The 22,655-nt window shown below is 33.2% G+C and overlaps 1 protein-coding gene across 1 annotated transcript in view; it reads right to left on the bottom strand.

Annotated features, from left to right (window-relative positions):
* The window catches only part of LOC127724919 (uncharacterized), a 74,467-nt gene extending 52,892 nt beyond the window's left edge, over positions 1–21,575 (bottom strand). Inside the window, exons 1-2 of the mRNA XM_052231922.1 lie at positions 21,543–21,575; positions 21,048–21,224 (exon numbers count right to left, since the gene is read on the bottom strand). Of these exons, the coding sequence (XP_052087882.1) occupies positions 21,048–21,224; positions 21,543–21,575 (210 nt within the window). The remainder of the gene's footprint in view (positions 1–21,047; positions 21,225–21,542) is intronic.
* Between the last annotated feature and the right edge of the window lie 1,080 nt (positions 21,576–22,655).

The following is a 22,655-nucleotide window of genomic DNA, read 5'->3' as shown; positions in this document are numbered from 1 at the left end:
AACGTGAGAATTATAATAGTTAGGGAGAAACTTTCTTCAGCGAAAATGATCAGCAATGTAAGTCCCACTAGTAATTCAAAAAGGGTGAAATCATCTGATGACCCCTTTTTGAAGTTATTGGCCTTTAGTGACGAGTTTTACTAGTTTTTCGCGTTTTTTGCCTAATATCTGAAAAAAGTATAATAGATAGATAGAAACTTAACTAGCCAAAAATGATCAGCAAGACAAGATCTACAATAGATTCAAGATGGTTTAAATTGTCTGATGACCCCTTGTTGGAGTCGTTCTCTTAATAACGATTTTTATAATTTTTTGCGTTATTGCCTACTATCTGAAATACTATACATGCTATATTAGATAGATAGAAACTTAGGGATCATACATTTATTCTTACGAGGAAGCTCAAAGCTTTTTAAGAAGGCTCTTCTCAGCAGTTTATCTGACAATAATTATCATGATCCAATTATCATGATCCATTAAGATGTCAATCAAATCTATAGCACTTCTATAATAAGGAAAGTAGAGCATTATAGAGGAAGCTCAATTAACACCTGTGTAAACATCTGGTCTATTCAAATACATTTTGCTTGAAATTTTACAAAACTATTAGATAGATTAGAAATTCTTCAACAGTACTGTGTAATGCTAGGAAAGTAATATCAAGTCGCTACAAAAAGTAAGTCATTAAGGTATTTTCTTATTATATTTAATAATCATTCTTCTTAATAATAAATAGATTCTGAAATTTTATAATTAGATTATATAATTTAAATATAGTTAATAATATATAATATGCTGCATAAAAGTCATCAAGACACAAACAACAGTCAGGGAGCGATACTCAACAAGTTATTTTTTTAGTTACTTATACATGTTATATAGGATTTTTTTTTGTTTTTAAAAAATATTTAATAACTCAATAGTTATTTTAAATGTCAATAGAAGCATGGACTAAAATGTAGTTTATAAGAATTTTTATAAAATTTTATTAAATAAAATTACTATTGTAAGAATTTATTTTTATCAAATTTGAGATGAGTATAGAGATAAAAGGTTACTATGAAAATAATGACAAAAATATTACTTTTATGAATTATTTTATACATCTTTGAAAAACTTAGTACTTACAATTATTAAAGGAACATATGTAATTGTTTGAGATTACAAATTATAAATAACTGCAAGTCTTAATAACATTACAAGGTGTCAACTATTTATATCTGTCTACCTTTAAGATTTTAAAGGAAAATGATATTTTAATAGCCCCAAGAGACCAATCTTTGACCCAGAAGCCTGGTGTTAGAAAGACAATTAATGTTTCAAGAGGATTAGTTTTATATTTCATGGGAAAAATAACCAGATGTTAGTGAACATTTGTTAAAGCTAATAAAATCTGTATATAAATAATATTTACAAAAGTTACTTATACATGATATATACGTAATATTTGAAATAGCCTTGTTTTCAACATAACTTGTACAGGTAATTTTGAAAATTACATCTTTAAGTCATGCCTCTAACTAAACAATGGTAATATTTTTTTTTTATAAAATAGCAAACTTATTTCTTTAATAGAAAATTATGGCTACTGTAGGAAAAGTGGTAATTCAGTATTGGAAGGCTGGTTTGAGGGAGTATCACCACCATTGTTTTTCCCCTAGTACGTCTCTGTTTAATTGACATTTTTTTTGAATTGTGCAGACTTTATCTTTGTTTTAAATAAAGAAATACTTGGCATGAGTAAAGTTATATCCTGTCAAGTACTACAGTGAAAATACAACATAACTTTTCATTGCATATAAGATAGGATACGTCACCAGAAGTTAGCCATTCAAATTTCTCTCCCCCTTTTTTCCCCTGTTTAAAAGCTTTAGTAGCCATGTCCCCTTAAATTTCCTAAATATTTTATAAAAACACCAAATAGAATTTTTTTATTGCTTTGAAACACGCAAGATACATGTTTACGACCCAATATATAGATATATGGTAGATACATTATAATTTAACCAATAAAGTAAAGTGGCATAGTTGTCCTATATGTTCCTACAGTCATGACAGTAGTATGCTAAATCAAAAATGCTTTTAAGCAAACCAATCGAACTATTACTATACATCTTTAAATATTTGTAAGTGAGGTACCTAGCATATATAAGTCAAGACTGCAAATTATTCAAAAATTGCCTTTTCGTTAGGCCTCAAACACTTTAACTTCTAAATTGCCATATTCCGAACTTGAAACAGATTATTACAAGAATTTGTAACTGTAGTTTTAATATATAACGGTATGTTTTAAACTGGTATTAAATTGACTTAAAGCATTAGGGTAATAAATCAAAATTATAAATTTTAAGCAAACAACAGAATAGATTGTATAAATGACTTCTCAGTTTGAAGATGATTTGCTCTTCTGTTCACATTTATAAATAGAAAAAGGAAATTTAATTATTTATATGAAATAGAATTCTTGCAATTATCATTTAGGGATATTGAATGTAATTATGACTTTCTGCATTTCAATTAAGCTTAAAACAGATATTTGAAAAAAAAAATTGACATTTTTTATACAAATCAATGTGTATTAAAGAACTAGAATTTAAAATAAAATTAAGAGATAAGAGCTATTAGCTTAGATATAGATGCTCCAATACTTTGTACATCTAATAGTATTGTATAAATGGTGGTAATGGTAATTGGTCTGGGCAGTTGAATTATTTAAATGCACTTTTCTAAGTTATTTTTTTACTAAGCTATGAAAAAGAATGATAAAGTCATAAAAAAAGTTCATAACAAACTAGATATGGGCAATGCCCCTCCCCCTTTTTCTGCTCTACCATATGCGTGAGTATTGTTCCACATATTTTTGATTTGACAAAAAAATCAAAATCCTGTGGCCATGCACACCTACATTATGTGTATGAACATCCTACAAAATATTAAAGTTGTACCTCCAAAACTGTAGGAGGAGATAGCCGGACAAATAATGTATCTCAATCCGGACAGACGGACGGACTGACGGACGGACGGACGGACAGGGGTAAATAAATATGCCCCCGACATTTTTTCGCGGGGGCATAATTATATTGGAGCCTAATTATAAAGCTCATAATTTATTATTAATTCCATTTAATCTGCGTATAATTTTTGAAACATTAACAGTATCAATAAAATATCTTATCAATACTTTCCTGTGGATATCATATATAAAATATTTTGAGAAAAGGAGTTGTATTGCATAGAGAAAAGGGATTCCAGTACAAAGTATAAATTTTTTTTATAACGTTTTTGGTCCACTGAATCCGTTTAATTATCATAAAAACAAAATCAAAAATGTTATTCAAGAAAAAGATATAGAGGATTGCTGAACTAAAATCAATTTATCATAACTATTATATTGTGAAAAGTCGGTTAACCTAGCATATACATTACAACTTTTCCCAAAGTAGCCATCATTTTCTATTAAAGAACTTAAGTTTGCTATTGCATATAAAGTTTAACAAATAATTATAAATCAATAACCATAGTTTCTGTCTTTGATTACTTTTATGTTTCATTTTATATTGTATATATTTAAGCTATATTTATATTTTAAATACAAAATTTTAGTATTTTTTTGTATTGATAAGAATGATTATTAAGAAGATAATGTTTTAAAATATTTTCTTTCTGTGGAGACTTGATATTTCTTTCCAAGCATTGTACAATACTATGGAAGAATTTCTCATCTATTTTATAGTTTTATAAAATATCATGCAATATTTGTTTTGAATAGACCAGATGTTTACACAGGTAATAACTGAGCATCCTCTATAATGCTCATCTTTCCTTATTATAAAAGAGCTATGGATTTGATTGACATCTTAATGGATCATGTAATTATTGTCACATAAACTGCTGAGAAGAGCTTACTTAAAAAAGCTCCGAGCATCCTCCAACCATGCTAGGAGCTTCCTCGAAAGAATAAATCTATGATCCCTTTAATAAACAAAAATGATCAGCAAGACTAGATCAACAAAGAAGAGATGTTTGTCATTAATTCTATTCTAGTCCATTAAGATGGAGAATATCCATTGTTGAAGATGCACATAGAACTAGGTGAGCGACACATGCTCTTTAGAGCCTCTAGGTATTTTTCCATCACAGAGGTCGAATTTTCAATTCAGTAAATAGAAACAAAAAATGTTATTACAATATACAAGTCACAGGGAATCATTAACCAGAAAAGTAACAGAAGAAAACAGAAACATTAAAGCAAACAAACAAAAAAGGGAAAAAATATGCAAAAACAAACATAAATCAAAATAAGTTAAAGTATATATAAGTCATTTATAACTCCATTAGTCATGATCTGTTACTTATAAATACATTTGTACCACGTGTACATGTAAGACTAAAACAGTACTGTCCGTATTATGTATTAACTTTTTTCCTAAAATACACCTAACAAGACTCCGTTCTATTGATTGTCCTACTATTTTTGTTCTTCATGTCAAACATTAAAAGCAAACTTAATTTCACCTTTTCAGAGTTTGAAGAAATGGTGGAGAAAAGAAAAACAGTTGCTTTCTCAGCTTACCGGTCAAGTTCACAAACATTGTCAAACGGTGACATAGTAAAATTTGATGGAGTATGGACCAATGTAGGGAATGGATATGAACCAAGTACTGGCGTATTCAAAGCTCCACATCCGGGTCTTCATCATTTTACTGCTGTTTTGATGTCATCTTATGAAAAAGATCTTGCATTGTACCTTAATTTCAACGGATTGCGGATGACAAGAAGTTATCTTCATGGCGATGGTTATAAGACAGGAACATTTGATGTTGTATTTAATCTACAGAAGGGAGACAAAGTACATATTGAAAGTGATAGAAGTCAAACAATCTTAAGTGACAGTAGAAAATACATTACATTTTCTGGATATAGGATCACATAGACTAAAATTGGAATGGCGCAAATGTCGTTTTCTGTTGCAGCTATATTTAACCTGAACATATTTAAAACTTTTATCCAGGCAATGGGCTAAACGCGAGAAAGAAGACGTAGATACTCTTTCCGAATGGATTAAGGCTGTGAGGTCGTTGATACAAATCCGAATTATGAAACTAAATGGGTCTATCAATACTCACGCCACGTCAATTTTTAAAGACCCAAATGTTGCAAAACACTTGTCCTTCCTCCATGACAAATATGTTGTTGTCCCCGCAGATAAAGCCCCAAACAACATCGTTTTTGTGTGTAAATATCATTACATAAACTGCGTGATAAATGAATTAGGTATTGACAATTCATTTGGAAACTCAACATATACCCTCACGACACTTACCAAAGAGGAAATCCTGGATAATCATAGGTCTGTTCTATGTTCCTTTGAAATTTCAACCAAAGATGAAGAACTGGATCTTCCATCACTGTATTGGATAACTAAACTACATAAGTGTCCTTACAAACAACGGTATATTGCTGGGTGTTCCAAGTGCTCCACGAAACCTCTCTCTAAATTATTAACATCTATTTCATCAGCAATCAAAGCTGGGCTCCAAAGTTATTGTGAAACTGCCTATTCTAGAGGTGGCGTGAATCAGATGTGGATACTAAAAAAATCCAAAGATCTTTTAGAGTATATACAAACAAAGACTCTCTCATCTTGCAATAGTATTAAAACATTTGACTTTTCTACACTTTACACAAGTATTCCCCATTCCAAACTAAAAGACAAATTGAAAGAGTTGGTATTACTTTGTTTCATTAAAATGGCGAACGTAGATACACGTATCTTGTCTTGGGGAGGGATAAATCCTACTTTGTATAAAATCACTCTGATTCAAACAAAAAATACTCTGAAACTGACATTATCAAGATGCTTGATTTCTTGATTGACAACATATTTGTTAAGTTTGGAGGACGTGTTTTTCAACGAACTCTCGAAATTCCAATGGGAACCAATTGTGCCCCTCTTCTTGCCGACTTGTTTCTTTATTTTTATGAGGCTGACTTCATACCTGAACTTCTTAGGAAGAAAGATAAGAAGTAAGCAATATCCTTTAACTTTACGTTCCGCTATATAGATGATGTTCTCTCACTAAATAATACAAAATTTGGTGACTATGTTGAACGAATCTATCCCATCGAACTAGAGATAAAGGATACTACAGATACAGTTAAATCTGCCTCATATCTTGATTTACATCTAGAAATTGACAATGAGGGTCGGTTGAAAACAAAACTTTACGACAAAAGAGATGGTTTCAGCTTCCCAATTGTGAAGATTCCAGCAGCGCCTGCATACGGAGTATATATCTCCCAATTGATACAATATTCCCGGGCTTGTATTTCCTATCATGATTTCCTTGATAGAGGATTGCTGCTCACAAGGAAGCTATTAAACCTAGAGTTCCAAATGGTGAAGTTTAAATCATCCCTTCGTAAATTTAACGGACGCCATCACAAGTTGGTTTGGATATGTTCCTTATGTCGTAACTGCAATACCCTTCCCTTTTCACGAATGTGACCACTATTTACCGGATGTGTAATAACATAAGCAACACGACGGCTTCCACATTTGGAGCAGGATCTGCTTACCCTTCCGGAGCACCTGAGATCACCCCTAGTTTTTGGTGGGGTTCTTGTTGCTTAGTCTTTAGTTTTTTATGTTTTCTATGTTGTGTCATCTGAACTATTATTTATCTGTTTGTCTTTTTTATTTTTTGGCCATGGCGTTGTCAGTTTGTTTTCGATCTATGAGTTCGACTGTCCCTCTGGTATCTTTCGTCCCTCTTTTATGCGAATTTTTTTGTTTTGTCACTTCAAAAGTGGAAGTGACTATCCTGTAATACATGCAATTTAACTCAATGAGTAAATCCAATGAATACTTTCCAGCAAGTAGTGTTATAACGATCATCGTTGTCTTTATTTAAATAAAGTAGAACATGTAGAAGATGTTGCATGAATTTCTTATGCAATTACTGTTCATTATAGGCCACAAAATAAGGCCAAAGTGTGTTTTTTCGACAATGATCAAAGCACATACCGTATAGTAAGAACCAAGAGGCCTCGTGATGACAAAAACAAAATCAAGAAAGAAAACGAGGGTCCTGAATAAAAGAAAATGAACATGACATCAACTATTGTGCCAACTTCGTTATAATTCAAATGTATGAACTTTAAAAAAATAAAAAGTTAGTAGACATTGGAATGCCGATTTGTACTCAATTTTAATACGTTTTTTTTCTGAATACTAGTTCAAGGCTACTAGTAGATATTTGAATTAGTCATAGTCAGCAATAAAAAGGCCCCGAAATGACAAATGTAAAACAGTTGAAACGAGAAAACTAACGGCCTAATTTATGTACAAAAAATGAACGAAAAACAAATATGTAACAAAGCAACAAACGAGAATTACACCAGGTCAAGATCTACCTGCCCTGAAATTATCAGCCAAATCCGGTATCTGCTTTTAGGTTATTGCCCCTGAATAGATGATTTTAAGGAAATTTTGCAGTTTTCTGTTATCATCTTGAATATTATTATAGATAAAGATAAACTGTAAACAGCAATAATGTTCAGCAAAGTAAGATCCACAAATGAGTTTCATATTACCAAAATTGACCTCTTAAAGAGTCATTGCCTTTTAAATACAGTTTTACACAATTTGTTCATCTCATTTGCTTACTTTAGAAAAATATTAACCTTTGAAACTGCTGAATCAATTTCAGTCAAACGTGGGCTGAATGAGTGTCAGAGTATATAATATAAATTTTGTATTGTATTTTCTTGCACGTAAAGAAACAACCACTATGGCTTTTGAAGAAAATATGACAGATACACATATCGTTTAAAAGGCATTTCTATGCTTCTCATTAATATGTATTGTAAAGGTCATTGATGAGAGATTTAAGCAAAACAGTACAGGTGAGCAATCCAGGCTCATGAGAGCCTTTTGTTTATTCTTTTTATCAGATCCAACTTTTGTTTGCCCAAATATCATACATCCTCGCTTATTTTCACGCTCTATATCCAACTTCCCAGCGTGGTATTGCCTAGTTCAGCATTCTGATTAAATTCTCTTTGGATGCGCTCGACTCAATAAGTGGGTCATATGCATAGCAATATCAACCCTTTTAATGGGACTATCCAACAGAGTCTGAATGAAGCGGATTTAAGACAACTATGTAGGTTACGATAAGGCCTTCAACAATGAACATAACACATAACGTGTAGATCTTTCAAAACGACAAAATGTAAAACTGTTCAAACTAACAAAATATTTTTAAATTTATTTGTATCTGGACATGTTAAGCATACGACAGCAACACTACGACATAACAAATACCAACTAATGGTCTTTAGCAATTATAGTAAAATGTCTGTACAATATACTATGCTCTTAACCGCTCTGAGGTTATATAAATTATGTATAAATCTGTTAACAGATCAGTTTAAATTATCATAAACAGCCAATTCCGGGAGTGACAAAAATAGAATGGTACAACTGAAAATTGATTGATTGATTGGTGTTAAACGCTCCTTTCAGCATTAAAGGCTATTGCGTGTTGGTCAGTTTATACTGATGGAGGAAGCCGGAGTGTCCGGATACAACTAAAAAAGGCCGCCCGTTGTGAAGACTTCCCTGTTGAGGACCTTGTTCAATTGTGCAAAGAATGTCTGTTTAATTCGTATATGTCATTTAGTAATTTAAGTACGTGTACTCTCAGATCTGTACTTAAAACGATTTTGCTTTTGGGATGTACGAGTACCCGTTCACGTCAAATTTGTGTTATTGTTAGATGTATTTCTATTTGTATCTATCTGATTAGTTGTTTAAATGCTTTTTCAACTGATTTTTATAGTTTGTTCTTATGTTGTACTGTTACACCACTGTCCCAGGTTAGGGGGAGGGTTGAGCGCTCACAAACATTTTTACCCCCGCCACATTCTTTATGTGCCTTTCTCAAGTCAGGCGCCTATAGTTCAGTGGTTGTCGTTGGTTCATATCTGTCATATTTGTTTTTCGTTAACTGTTTTGTTATGAATTAGGCCGTCAGTTTTCTCAATTGAATTCTTTTTATATATTTCATGTCGGGGTCTTTTTATAGCCGACCACACGGTATGGTTTTTTTCAATTTTGAAGGCCGAACGGCGGCTACAATTGCTACATCCACTTCATTTAAACTTTGTTTGATAGTTGTCTCATTGGCAATCATACTACATCTCCTTTTTTATAAAGTAGTTTGTTTCGAATACAGGCGTCCGTCAGTATAATATTCACAGATATAACTCGGAGTCGTTTATAAATAGCAAAAGTGCAGGAAGACATGATCTTTCGCAAAGCTTAAACTTAATGTATAGAACTTCACAGAATACAGGCAAAAAAGAAACATGTTTTTTATATTTCAATCTTAAATTGATATTAATCTCCAAAATTGAAATAAATTTAACTGGCCATTTTACTTCTAGGAGGATATTCACCTTAAGCACATCATAATCAAATACTCTTTTTTCTTTTTTTATTCTGATTTATTTTTCTCTTAAAGGAAAACTCTTTATGAAGTCTTTTTTATAGCACGGAATAAAAAAAAATGATTTTAGATTTACTTGAGAATTTTTTTTACACGAATTAAAAAAATATATAATTGATTCAAACAAATAAAAAAAAAAAAACAAAACCACATTTCACCGCATTTCATTAAAAAAAAATTTTTTTTATTGGGTTTGCTTGTTTGTTCTCTACCACCGTTCGATTTAAACCTTACACCTGGTTTTCATGGATTCGTTTGACAATGCCACAAATGCAGAAAGTGACTGTTTAGAAGGTGCATAGTTGAACGCTTGTTATAATTAGTTTTTGCAAAAAGTCGCACAGCTGTAAAATTATCCAATCTAATTTGGGCAGTGATAACATTGCACTCTACAATAGATATAAAAGTTTGAAGGGTACTAAGTTTAGATAGCCTAAAGATTGTAATTATGTCGACACTGATATTGACAAATACGAAAAATCATCCAGTTCAATGAAATGTCTTGCTTCGTATCGCTATTTTCTACAAGGTGTCGACTATTACAGATTCCATATATTTGAAATAAAACAGCGAAAACTCCTCCACAAAAATCGAGGCTCCCGGGTCTGATGTTAAAGGGGGGATACTCCTCAAAATTAGGAGTTAAAGGATCATTTTCTGTGAAAAAAATAGGCTGTTATTTTAGCAATAATCTTTTTATCTATTTTAGGGGGAGGGGGTAGCAAATGTGACATATATGATATTGATCACGTTATAATAGTTGTCATTTACAATGCTTCAGTTCATGTACTTGCTTATAATGCAAAACACATCAAATAAACGTATCGTAATAGCTTTAATTCTTAATAATCTAATTACACTGCAGCGTTAAATACCTGCATACCATCTACAAAGAAACATATATTTAATGTTTATTACAATGAAATATAATTAGATATATACATCGACAGAAATACTTGATTCAGTAATGAACTAATTTCAAAATGGTGTTAAATTATTTTTCAGACATCACTGACTGCTTCTTGTCACATTTGGTTGTTTTTTTTTTGTTTTATTTTTCGAAAGAGAGGGGTTTTACGAAAAAGTGTTATCACAAAACATATATTTTGAATTACAATGTTACTTTAGTGCTGTGGTAAATCGGTTCTACATACTAAAAAATTGACACCAAATAAGGAACTCTAAACGGTTTTACAAAATATACTACATTCTTCTACGTCATTTTGTCTCTGGTGGAGAGTTGGCAATCATACAACATCTCCTTATCTTTATATACATGTAGTTTAATTATGTTTTTTTTTTTTATTAGGATCTTTTGCCTTAGTTATATATTAGTGAATTTAAGATTTTATTTTTTTGTAAATTGATTTTGAACAATAACTTTGGCCATATATTGGCCTTAATGCCCTTACTGTTTTCCAGTCCGTCAAGTTTCCTATAAATAGAATGACAATTAATAGATTTTCATAATCAAACGGTAACTTTGGAATGACACCACCTAAGAATTTCACAACCAAGAGGGAACTTCCTTCTATCAATCCTGATGTTGCGTTTATTTTTTTTTTATATTTTGTGGGAATTATTGTATGTCATTTTTATAATGAGTCGTTTTGAAAATAAGAAAGACCTAGCTACGACTGCGTTTTGTACACATGCGAAAATAATCATGGAAATCATTAGCAAGGTACCTGGATCGCCATTTCATAATATGTACACCAACAATAGCGACTGGAATAATGAAATGTGGCCACTTGTGCTTCTCTATACAATTAAAACACCCATTCAATTTGTGAGCGTCTTCCTGACTGCTTTAACGCATAATTAGGTCAGACGGATGGGACTATGCATCAAATTATTTCTCCTTTATGAATATTCATCATAAAATCATGCGCTTTGCATTACAAACTATATAAGATCGTAGGAGTCCTATCGCAATGTATAATTTCTGACCATAGTCAGAATACGTAACTTTTAAATGATCTGTCGACACTCTGTGCTGATCGAATCCACAAATTGATAAATGCCGTATCGTCCTGAATATACACTTTACATATTTGAAATATGTGAAAACAAAATAAATGCAAGTTACTCCTAGCAGTTCTACGGTTTTTGATTATAAATATATGTTATCATTGGGATAGGAAAAGTGTCGAACAACAGGCAGAGCCTATATAATCTCTCCACATTACTGTTCAACGGTGATCATAAGATGTACAACTCTGTCATTGAATATTTAACCATTAGAACATGGGATCCTACGCATTAATAGTATGTCTGTACTTTGATTTAAATATTTGCTAAAAGGCAGCTTTGACTTAAGACATTTGTTTGTTTATACTGGTTTACCATTTGCTCCTTCTTTTATATTTTGTTTTTTATTTTTGCTTTGATGGTTACTAATGAGATACGATAAACAAGTGTACCAAATGTTTTGTAGATAACTTTGAAGTTCCCTTAAGTACATAGAGATTGCATTATAAAGACTAATTTGTCTGTAGTACCAGTTATAACTTTCGTTGTTGGTTCACTCTTAACAGTTTTGAAGTATCTTTAATAAAATGATTGAACATTAAATAAAATTCAAAGGACAATAATTCATCAAAAACAGCTGCAGTCAATTTTATTCATTATAGCAAGGCATATGATCAACAGCGCCAGAACTTGCTTGAGATAGCATACCACGGATTTGTCAGCTATATAAACGAGATTTTTACACACATTTTCATGTTGATTCTGAAAAAAAGAGTCGGAAATATGGATATCGTTCGAACCCTTATCATTTCACTTAGCTTATCATTTGTTGGGGCGTCATCAAGTTCAATTGGGTCAGAATTCGATTGCTCACTTAGCTGTTCGAAGTTTCATTTTGAGGAAAAATTACTGGAAAAACTTGTGCGACTGGAACATAAGATGCAAATATTCGAGGAGAAGATGGACGCATGGGAAAAGTCGGTTACTTCGAATTTGGATGAAATGAACAATATCAAGAAACAAACAAAAACATTTGTTCAAACAGTACAAGATGCCCAGTTAAAGGATCAAATGAAATTTAATAAATCGTACCAGGAAATAGTAGACCATTTTGTAACTCAGGCAACTAACGAAACTGGCGTTTATGGAGACCAGATGAATACTTTGCTGGAATCTTTGTCTTTGAAAATACAAGTATTCACCGAAGCTGAAAAGCAAAGGGAAAGTGTTACAGAATTAATGCAGTTTACTCTTCACCAAGAGCAGAAAAGATTCAATTTCTCGTATTATCAGATTGTGGAAAATTTCAAGGTTTACTCTAACAAAACGTTACAGGAGTTTATAATAAATCTACAAAAAGGTAGGATTTATTTATCAAGAATTAGTATTATTGGTTTTGTCCTTCTAGTATTTTATTTGTCCACCGTGAAATATAGAACGAATAACGTATAGTACGTTTTAGGTTTGGATTTTTCTGTATTTGAAAAAAAAACAACATTTATGTATGTATATAATGTAAATTTAAAAATTAACCGATACGCCATGATAGAATGGTACTTCCAAAACTGAAAACAATAATTGCCAAGCAATGGTAATTACTTAGTAATCGTCATCCTACTTGTGATTAATTTCAACTACCATTGTAGAAAAATTTTGAACGATTGCACCGGGAAAATATTTTGATCGCTTTTCTTTTTTAGCTCACCTGGTACGAAGGGCATGTGGAAACTTTTGCCATCACTTGACATCCGTAGTCAGTTGTCGTCCATTTTCTTCCGTCTTCGTCCATTGTCGTCCGTCGTTGTCGATCGTCGTCGACCGTCGTCCGTTAACTTTTACAAAGATCTTCTTCTCTGAAACTTGGCCACAGTCATCAATGCAGGAACAAATTTATAAAATGTGTCCGATGACCCTGCTTGCCGACAAACATGGCCAACATGGTTAAAAATAGAACATAGGGGTAAAATGCAATTATTGTCTAATATCTTGAAAACCGCTATAGACAGGGAAAATCTGACGGGACAAAAACTGTCAGATCACTTTTTATAAGACTTGTCCTTCTTAAACAACGAATTTTACCAATATTTATTCGTTTTTATACGCCCGTCTAAGACGGCACGTACTAGGGTATACCGTTGTCCGTCCGTCGTGAACACTTCGGATAATAACTCTAAAATGTTTTCATCAATTTTTATGAAACTATGGTGAATTGTTTATATCTATGGACGTAAGCTACCCTTTCAATTTTTATAAATTTTAGATTTTAGGTTTTTGAGTATTGGGATTTATTTCATAAAAAAGGGAGTTTTACAGTCATCGGACAATAACTCAAAAACGCTTTGAGCAGTTATTATTTAACTTTGGCGACTTGTTTATATCTATTGAAATGGGCTACGTTTTATTTATTTTATACATTTCTGATATGACATTGCGGAGTAATGGAACTGTATTCGTTGAAAACTGTCCATTTTCACACTGTGGATAGTTATAGAATTTTATTCGCTTTAGAATCCTGTAGTGAACAGGATAGAAATGTATAGGTGGAACATCAAGGCCACACACTTAGTTAAACTTTAGGTAGCCTAAATAGTGCCGAATTATTCATGTTTTGTATCAATGGGTACCACTGTGTGTGCATGTCTTTTTTTAAGTGGGGTCTATTTGAGCAGTGTTCACAGTATTTCAAGTTGATCATATAAATTTATTTAAAGTATAAAGACGAGCTAAAAGGGTGACGGGCGTATCATGCGCTCATGGCGCAGTTCGTAATTGCCTATTATCTCCAACATTATAATAGATAGAAAGAAACTTTGTCAAAATGATGAGCAAGACAAGTCAAACATGATTGAAATCGTCAGTTGACACCTTATTGAAATTATTTCCCGTTAGTGACGATTTCTTATTTTTGCCTATAAATTGAGAACCTCTAGTTTATTTCCTTTTCACTGTCAATATTTGAAAGGAAAAAAACATCCGAAGACTGTCCTCGGTTACTATATACCGAGGCAAAATTTTAGGAAATCAATGCTTGAATGCAAATTAAAATCAAAATTTAATGTTTGTAAAACTATAGTGCTATTTCGTGGTGGTAAGTTTATATAGTGGAGGAAGCCAGAGTGCCCAGAGAGAACAACCGACCATTGTTAGGAAAACTTACAATCCTAGTCAATTAAGGTTGGAGTCGAGCGCACCTGCCACGTGCGAGATTCAAAACTAAAAACCTCAGTGTTGACAGGCTAGTGATAGCTCGACTACTGACACAATTCGGTCACCAAGGCCGCAACTAAAATGTTGTTATATTTCCTTAAAAGACAAATAATTGCTACAATTTTATCATTTTCAAGAAGCTACAATGAGATAAAAAAAATTGAGAAAACAAAAATCAATTTCAATGCCAGCAATTGTTTACGTTGTTTTAATTTTTTAATTCAAGAAAGGACAATTCAGATTCATAAAATTCTATCAAATCTTTTACATTTATACTGTGTTGAGAAATACTTTATATTTTTCAACGGAAAATTATTACTAACAGTTCAAATGAATGATGTTCAACTTTAAACTAGAAGTCTTTTCTGGCTTATTTGTATTTTGTATATACCGTCGCATTTATTCAAGACATGTAAAAGAGTTATATCCGAGATCGTATTTTATAATACTAGGTCAAATACATGTAACATTTCAGAATTACATACTTGATTCTACCTATCATTTCAAGTTCCTTAGAATATTAATATTCAGAAAGAATGAATTCATTAATTAGATGGAATAGTTTGTATACTCCCGTCTAGTCGGGACGTATTATAGTTTGCCGTAGTCCGTCCTTACTTCAGTCTGTTAGTCAAAACTACAGTAACTAAGGAGTAGATTAAAATGTGGGATCGGACAAACTTCTGAAGTGACGAGGAAAAAACCCACATAAATGTGTTATAATAAAGTCTCATGGTCTAGACGTTAGTCAGTGTCATCTTTCATTTTTTTTTTTATTTTCATAAATTTTGTCAAAGAGAGAATGGCGGCATAAACAAACTTTCCTGTCATGTGGAATGGTGATTTCGAACAATTTTCATTTCAAGAGCCCCCTTCAAACGTACGGTGTTTCTGAAGGATAATTTTGTAGGCAACAGAATGACAAATATTATTAAATAAATGTGATCTCTTGTATATCAGGATAATATAGTATTTATATATATCGTTGTTATTATTGAAAATTTTAATATGGGTTTCAAACGTCCTATATGCGATATTTGCAAAAATTGCTGGAAACTTGTAGTATGACGTCAGATTCGTTGTTCTGAAGAACAACTCTTTTTTGAAAACAAATTATAAAAAAAAATAAAATTGCTCATAACATTTTTGAAAGGTCGGTGAGATATACTTTTTAGGGCTTTATTTGAAAAAGTACACAAATGATTTTCCTTCTTGAAATTTCATGACGAAATCACTGGTAGATATTGTAATCCTGGAAACGTTTTTTTAATCTTACATATTATTTTTGGTCGAAATGAAATAAATAATACATTTTAAGATTAAAACACCAAGAATCTTAAACTCTAAAATCTTTAATTGATAGATACAAATCTTCCCTTAAACATGAAAAAAAGAATTATGGTTGTAGTTTGGATATTTTTGGCTTATTTGAAATTTTAAATAACAACCAATTAATATTCATATTGGAGAAAAACACGGAACTGAAGTTGATATAGCGACGAAACGAAGTCAGTGACTCCCATTTTGTTTCTTCTTATTTTGTTCCCTAAAATCACGAAATACCTTCACATAAAATTTTAACCCAAAATCACGGGTAGAACTGAATAGGATTTTTGGTCTTTAAAACGCTTATACAGAGCATGACAGCATAAACATTATAAAACTGAATGAAAAAAAAACAATATTAAAACATGAAAACAAATACTAAATATCAATTATTGTCATTTCTTGTGCCTTTATTTATTATGAAAAAATGTATGAGTGTGCACCTTTATGAAATATTTGATGCAACAACAAAGGAAACAATTCATACCTTTGAACCACATAAGACACATCTATAATAAGATCGAATGTTTGCCAAATCTGATAAAAAAGAAATTAATTACGTATTGTGCTGATTCAGGTAATGAAGAAATGGTAAAGAAACGAGATCCAGTTGCTTTCTCAGCTTACCGGATAAGTTCACAAAGAGTTGCACACGACGCAATAGTGAAATTTGATAAAGTCTGGACCAATGTAGGAAATGGATACAATCCAAATACAGGGGTATTTACCGCTCCACGGTCTGGATTATATCACATTACTGCCGTTATTCTGTCACAGGATGGGAAACTATTTTACCCGAGACTTTATCGCAATAAGGTGGCTGCATCTGGAAGTTATATCATCGGTGACGGTTACAAGACTGGGACATTTGATGTTGTATTTAGTCTACAGAAAGGAGACGAGGTATACATTGCGGGACATAGTAGTACCTATACGATCTATAGTGACAGCTTTGCACACGTAACATTTTCTGGGCATAGAATTGCCTAGCTACAAACGGAAATAGATTTCAATAATCGTCCTTGAACAAAATCCACTTATCCTTTAATGTTTGAACTTTCATTTGAATGTCCATGTTTAACTCTTTTTTTTATTAGTAGCACATAAGTAATTGTTTTTCAGTGTAAAACTTTGATATTAAACAAATTAAGGTGTTGATTAACCATACGTTCAGACACCATTGTTGAAATCGGTCAATGGAAAGAGTTCAATGGAAACTTCTGACAATTCCAAAACTCGAAGGCTAAAACCCCTTTTCAATGCTTTTGAGATGAAAAAAACCCAACAGAAACAGATAGACAAAAAGGTTCATTTCAGCGATCCAAAAACTGAATTAAAGTTCTAGATTGATATGGACATAGGGTGTATTTGTGTGTATGGAAAACTGGTGCATCTTTTTTGAAATTGATGAAGGAATAACATGACTTGTGTATTATGCATGTTCGTAACATGCATGTGTTTTCTATAACGTTATTATCCATGCTGGCTATGCATGTCCTGTTATATTAAGATATTCACCGACAGCGCCATTTTAGGATGTTTATGTAGTTTCAGGCAGCTCTTTTCGTATTAACTGGTAAAAACTAAGTATATTTTGAATTTACTTTAATTTCCCGATTAAGATAGAAGAGTGGCATCATCTTTTCCGCTATGTTTTCCGGTATGTTCTTCTGTCTGTCGGTCCCGTATCATATATAAGTGTTGTTGTAAAGTAGATTAAGGTCAAATTAACTTGAAACTTTAAACATATGTTCATTATGCATTTTTTCGTTACCTTTATCAAGATAAAGATTAATATCAATTGATCTATCGCGAACCATTTTACATTTCTCGATTGAACAAAATTTGCCTTTTATAAACAATGTGTTTCCACAAAGAAATCTGCCTTAACCGATGCTGGCGGCAGTATTGAACATGAATTGAGAGGTGAGCGTTTTCTCCATACTAAATGTCTTACTCAACCTGTGAGATGAAGTACAGAAATACAAGCACTGCGTCTTTTGTATTATCTAGTCTGTGCAGAGAAACAGCATACACAAAAGATGGCCTAGAGTATAATTTAGGTATGTTTGTATTTGACGGATGGTAACATTTCAACTGTATTTGTATTGTGAATGCGGCGTTACTGTGCCAAGTTTTATTGCACAAAAAACATTGCTGAGGACTCAAGATACAAATCAGTTTATCTTTCCAAAGAAACTGTGCTTACATGTTGACATAATAACCTATTAGAGGGCTGAGGCGTACAAGGTAGCTATTGCATAAACTGTTCATAATGGTAAGTTATATTTTCGAATATTTTATGGACGCCATCATGATTTATATTTCTAATTACCGTCATGGAATATCTGTGTCACCGATGACCACAGATATGTTTCACTTGTTGAATCCGCAGTCGACTTCACTTTTTCTCAGGTGGCTATGCTTTTTGCCATTTTTTGTTTTATCAGCTCTTCAACTCTTGTATTAAGTTTTGAATTTTCAAAAACTTGTATTTTGGCTGCGAGCATCACTGATAGAGAGAAATATTGTCGAAATGCGGATCTGCTGCAGTAAAATTGGTACCGTTAATGTTATAGTGACATCATCACTCAATGTTACCTTTCTTCGTTTTTACTTGTTATAAGCAAGACGACATATACTTCTTGAAGAGCGGAAACGGCTTACTGTCCCGGAGTACTCGAATTTATCCACGTATTTTGAGTATCTGTGTTGCATAATTTTGAGGTTTTTGTTCGTTTTTCGTGTTTTAACCATGGTGTTGCCTGTTTTTCGTCGACTTTTATTTTTTGGTTCCCCACTAGTATCTTTTCCTTTTTTGACATATTGTATAGACTACTGTCTTTATTGACCTTTTTCTCATTTCTTCTAATGGTTTTGGTCGTTGCTTTGCTGCTAAATTGACGTTTACCCAACATTACTTTTATATAAAAATAAGAATATGTGGTATGATTGTAATTGAGACATATATCTACCAAATGACATAGATGTTAGCAACTGTATTTCCCCGTTCGGCCTTCAATAGTGACGAAACCTATACCTTATATCAATTTATAAAAGGCTACCGACATGACAAAATGTATAACAATTCAAACGTAAAAACCAACGGCCTCATTATGTACAAAACAATAAATGAAAACAGCAACAAACGACAACCACTGAAGTACAGCCTCTGACTTGGACAACATACAGAATGTTGCGGGGTTGAACCTAAACATGTTTGCGGGCGCCCAACCCTCCCCTAGCCTTGGACATTGGTGCAACAGTACAACATAAGAACAAACTGAAAAAATCAATTAAAAAGAGTTTGACTCATCAGATCGATACAATGTACCGAACTGAGACCACACCGTTACTGAAAGCTAGTTGAAACCAAATAACAACTGAGGAAAATATCATGCATCCAAGACAAACTATTGTTCATTATCTATCTTGAGAAAATTATATACCTAAAAGAGCAATTCGAGTGACATAAATATATTACAATGAGGAGATATAATTAAAGGTATCTCGTATATAAGAATTTTTTTTTTCGCGGAGCTACTTTCCAGAAATTGACATTTAGCTGTATATTGGAATCCCGTAGGGATTAGTAAATATCATAAAGTGTTTTTTTTGGCATGGTGTATACACGAGCTGGTGCTTTAAGCTTGAATACAGCAATCATTTTCATAACTTCACTATTCAGTTTTGTTTTACCTGTTCCAATGCTGTTGATGTCTATAATAGCATTGCTTTAGAGCATACAGAGGTAAATTCGAAACTGAAATGTATCACAAATATTCTCATGGTATGTACATTTTGTTTTTTCACTGATCGAAATAAAAAAAGGAAGGGTTAACTTTTAAAAAAATATATATTATTCCAAATAACATGTACCTCACACCTTCAACCAACAACAACCACTGAGTTTCAGGCTCCTGACTTGGGACAGGCATATATAGAATATGCAGGGGTAAACATATTTGTGTGCGTTCAACTCTCCCCTAACCCGAGACAGTGGTCAGTAGTAGGATGTGGTTGGTTTTATGCAAGTCGAAAACACAAGGCGCTAAGGTGCTCCCGTATAAGGCATTCCCCGCCCACTTGTGACGTCACCGGAAGTCCATACCGGATATTGCCCGATGACGCAGCCAATAAGTAACGTCATCTCCTTATAAGGAGGCCACACCCTGTATTAGTCATAGACATAATCTACCTTTATTAGGTGACCACATCCCTCAAACGGGGAATAGTGTCGACCCTTAAAGTGACGTCATGTCTAAGAAATAAAACACATGACTCACCTAGTCGGTATTGTTGGTACGTTCATTATACAAAAGCTTCTGTCTCCCTTTTTGGAAAATTGAAAAATAAATTCAAGTGTTAAAAAATAAAAGTATTCAAATTAAAAAATACCATTTTTTTTTAAATGGAAAAAAAAAAAAACAAAAAAAATACAAAACAAAAACAATTCATAAAATTCATAAAAAAAAAAAAAAAATCAAAAATCAAAAAATCAAAATATTTTGAAAATAAAAAAAAAAGTCACTGCATTAAATTGTTCAACCTATCAAATGTCTATTGGAATGCCTGAAGCAAAGCTTCACAAAAGTTACATATTGAACGCAGAATGGGAATGTGCACTGCTAGAATTATCGTTGGTTCCAAAATGTCCAACACCAACGAGACGGGTCTTCTTTTGCTCAGACTTTGTGATCGACAGGTACACCCGGGAAATGTTTCTGCCGATACTTCAATCGGCAGGGGTTTTGAACGAAGATATCGCGAACATATCGTATATGAAAAACCCATTTACCTCAAAGTAACCAGAAACCAATTGGTCCAAATCGAATTCGTCTTGAGGGATGATAATCTCAAAGTATGTCGCCCAAAGAATGACTACCTGTTTTGCTTGCTGCATTTTCGCAAGAAATCTATAAGAGAAGATTGTATACACATGCAGAAAAAGTGAAGATTTTAGTTGCAACCTATGTCGACGCGTTTATGCTTGGTCAAATGATCTTCGAAGACATATGAAAAACAAACATGCGCAGTAGTAGCACGTGCAGTTCCCTCCTCTGAAAGAAGAATACGAATTTTCTGGGTGGCAACATCAGTAGCCTCAACAGCAGCAGCAGCCACAACAGCAGCAGCACCAGCATCACCAACAACAGCAGCACCAGCTGCAGCAGCAACAGCCACAACAGCAACAGCAGATCCCACCTTAAAAAGGAGGATTTTGAATTTTGCTAGTAGTAACTGCCACATCAGCAGCAGCAGCAGTACCGTCCTCTGAAAGAGGAGCACGAATTTTCTCAGCACAGAGATTTTGTTTTTAATCACCCGTTTACCATGATGGGATCTTGACCGACCTCGTGCGAAAGACGTATTTTATCAAAAACTATATATATATATACTAAAGATTCAAGAATCAACGATCTATTTACGGAAGGCAGTCATCACAGAAATTTGTCGGTAGTGGTTTTAAATCAAAACGTTTACTTTGGAATGAACCCAACCCAGAGACTAAACTGTCATTACCTCGTGCTCTTTAACAATACCATAGATCGTCATCCCGTCATGACCCTAGGACGACAGATGTATTCGTCTAGGTCGAACTTCTTTCTACGGAAATTTGAAGAGAGCAGTCCATACGGATTCCTTCTGGTTGATCTGAAACCCGGAACAACAGAATCATCAAGACTGCGAACTGATGTCTTGCAGACTGGCAAAGGAGTCGACACTTCTGAAGAAATGGAGGGCAGTGATAGTTCCGACACTGAAAATACAACGTCAGATATAATAGATGACAGAAAGGAACTAATAGCTTGTCGAGATTGCGGACTGGTCTTTGCACAATATCAGGGTAAAGAGGACCATAATTATCAAAAGAAATTGATTCGCCTACCAATGTCTGGAGAGGCACTAGAGGGAATTTTGAGGGGAACGTCGGGCACCGTTTGCTGTGCAGACGAATTACCAGCCTATGTGGGTGACAGACCTAAAACGTACGTGGTCAACACGGACAACTGTAACCAGGAAGGATCTCATTGGGTGGCCTTTCATTTTTCCATATCTGGACCGCCCAAATTTTTTTATTCCCTAGGAGGAGCACCAGAGACTTACCAGCAACGTTTCAGTAATGTACTCATCGTTTTTCTCGATGTCAAATTCAACCCGACTATTCGGAAACATGTGGACTATACTGCGCTTATAACGCGAAAATGAGATGTCAGAGTATCAAGATGGAAGATGTATTGAATAACTTTTCATAGGTCGACCTGGATGCCAACGACAAAAACTTATTCCCTTATTTTCACTCTGATATTTTGGTACACAATTGTTCTGCTTTGATGTAATATTGATAAAATTAAATCTTTTGCTCATATCATTTTTTTCCATTTATTCCGTGTGTGTGAAATATAGATTCCACCACTGCAACAAGTGTGTTACGATATTTCTCCACTCGAGATAGTTATATTTTAATATTTAAAGCGCGAGGCTTGTCGAGCTTTTTAAAGAATTAAGATTTAACTGTTGAGAGTGGAAAAATATTGTAATACACGAGTTATAGCGGTGGCATCTGTTTCTTTAATGATTTATATCCTTCCTTTTCAAAGATTTGCAGAAAGTTGTGTTCTTTATATGTGACGT

Source organism: Mytilus californianus, unplaced genomic scaffold (genome assembly GCF_021869535.1).
Source record: "Mytilus californianus isolate M0D057914Y unplaced genomic scaffold, xbMytCali1.0.p SCAF_14, whole genome shotgun sequence".
In the NCBI taxonomy this organism is placed as follows: Eukaryota; Metazoa; Mollusca; class Bivalvia; order Mytilida; family Mytilidae; genus Mytilus; species Mytilus californianus.
This window is presented reverse-complemented; position numbering and strand designations above follow the sequence as displayed.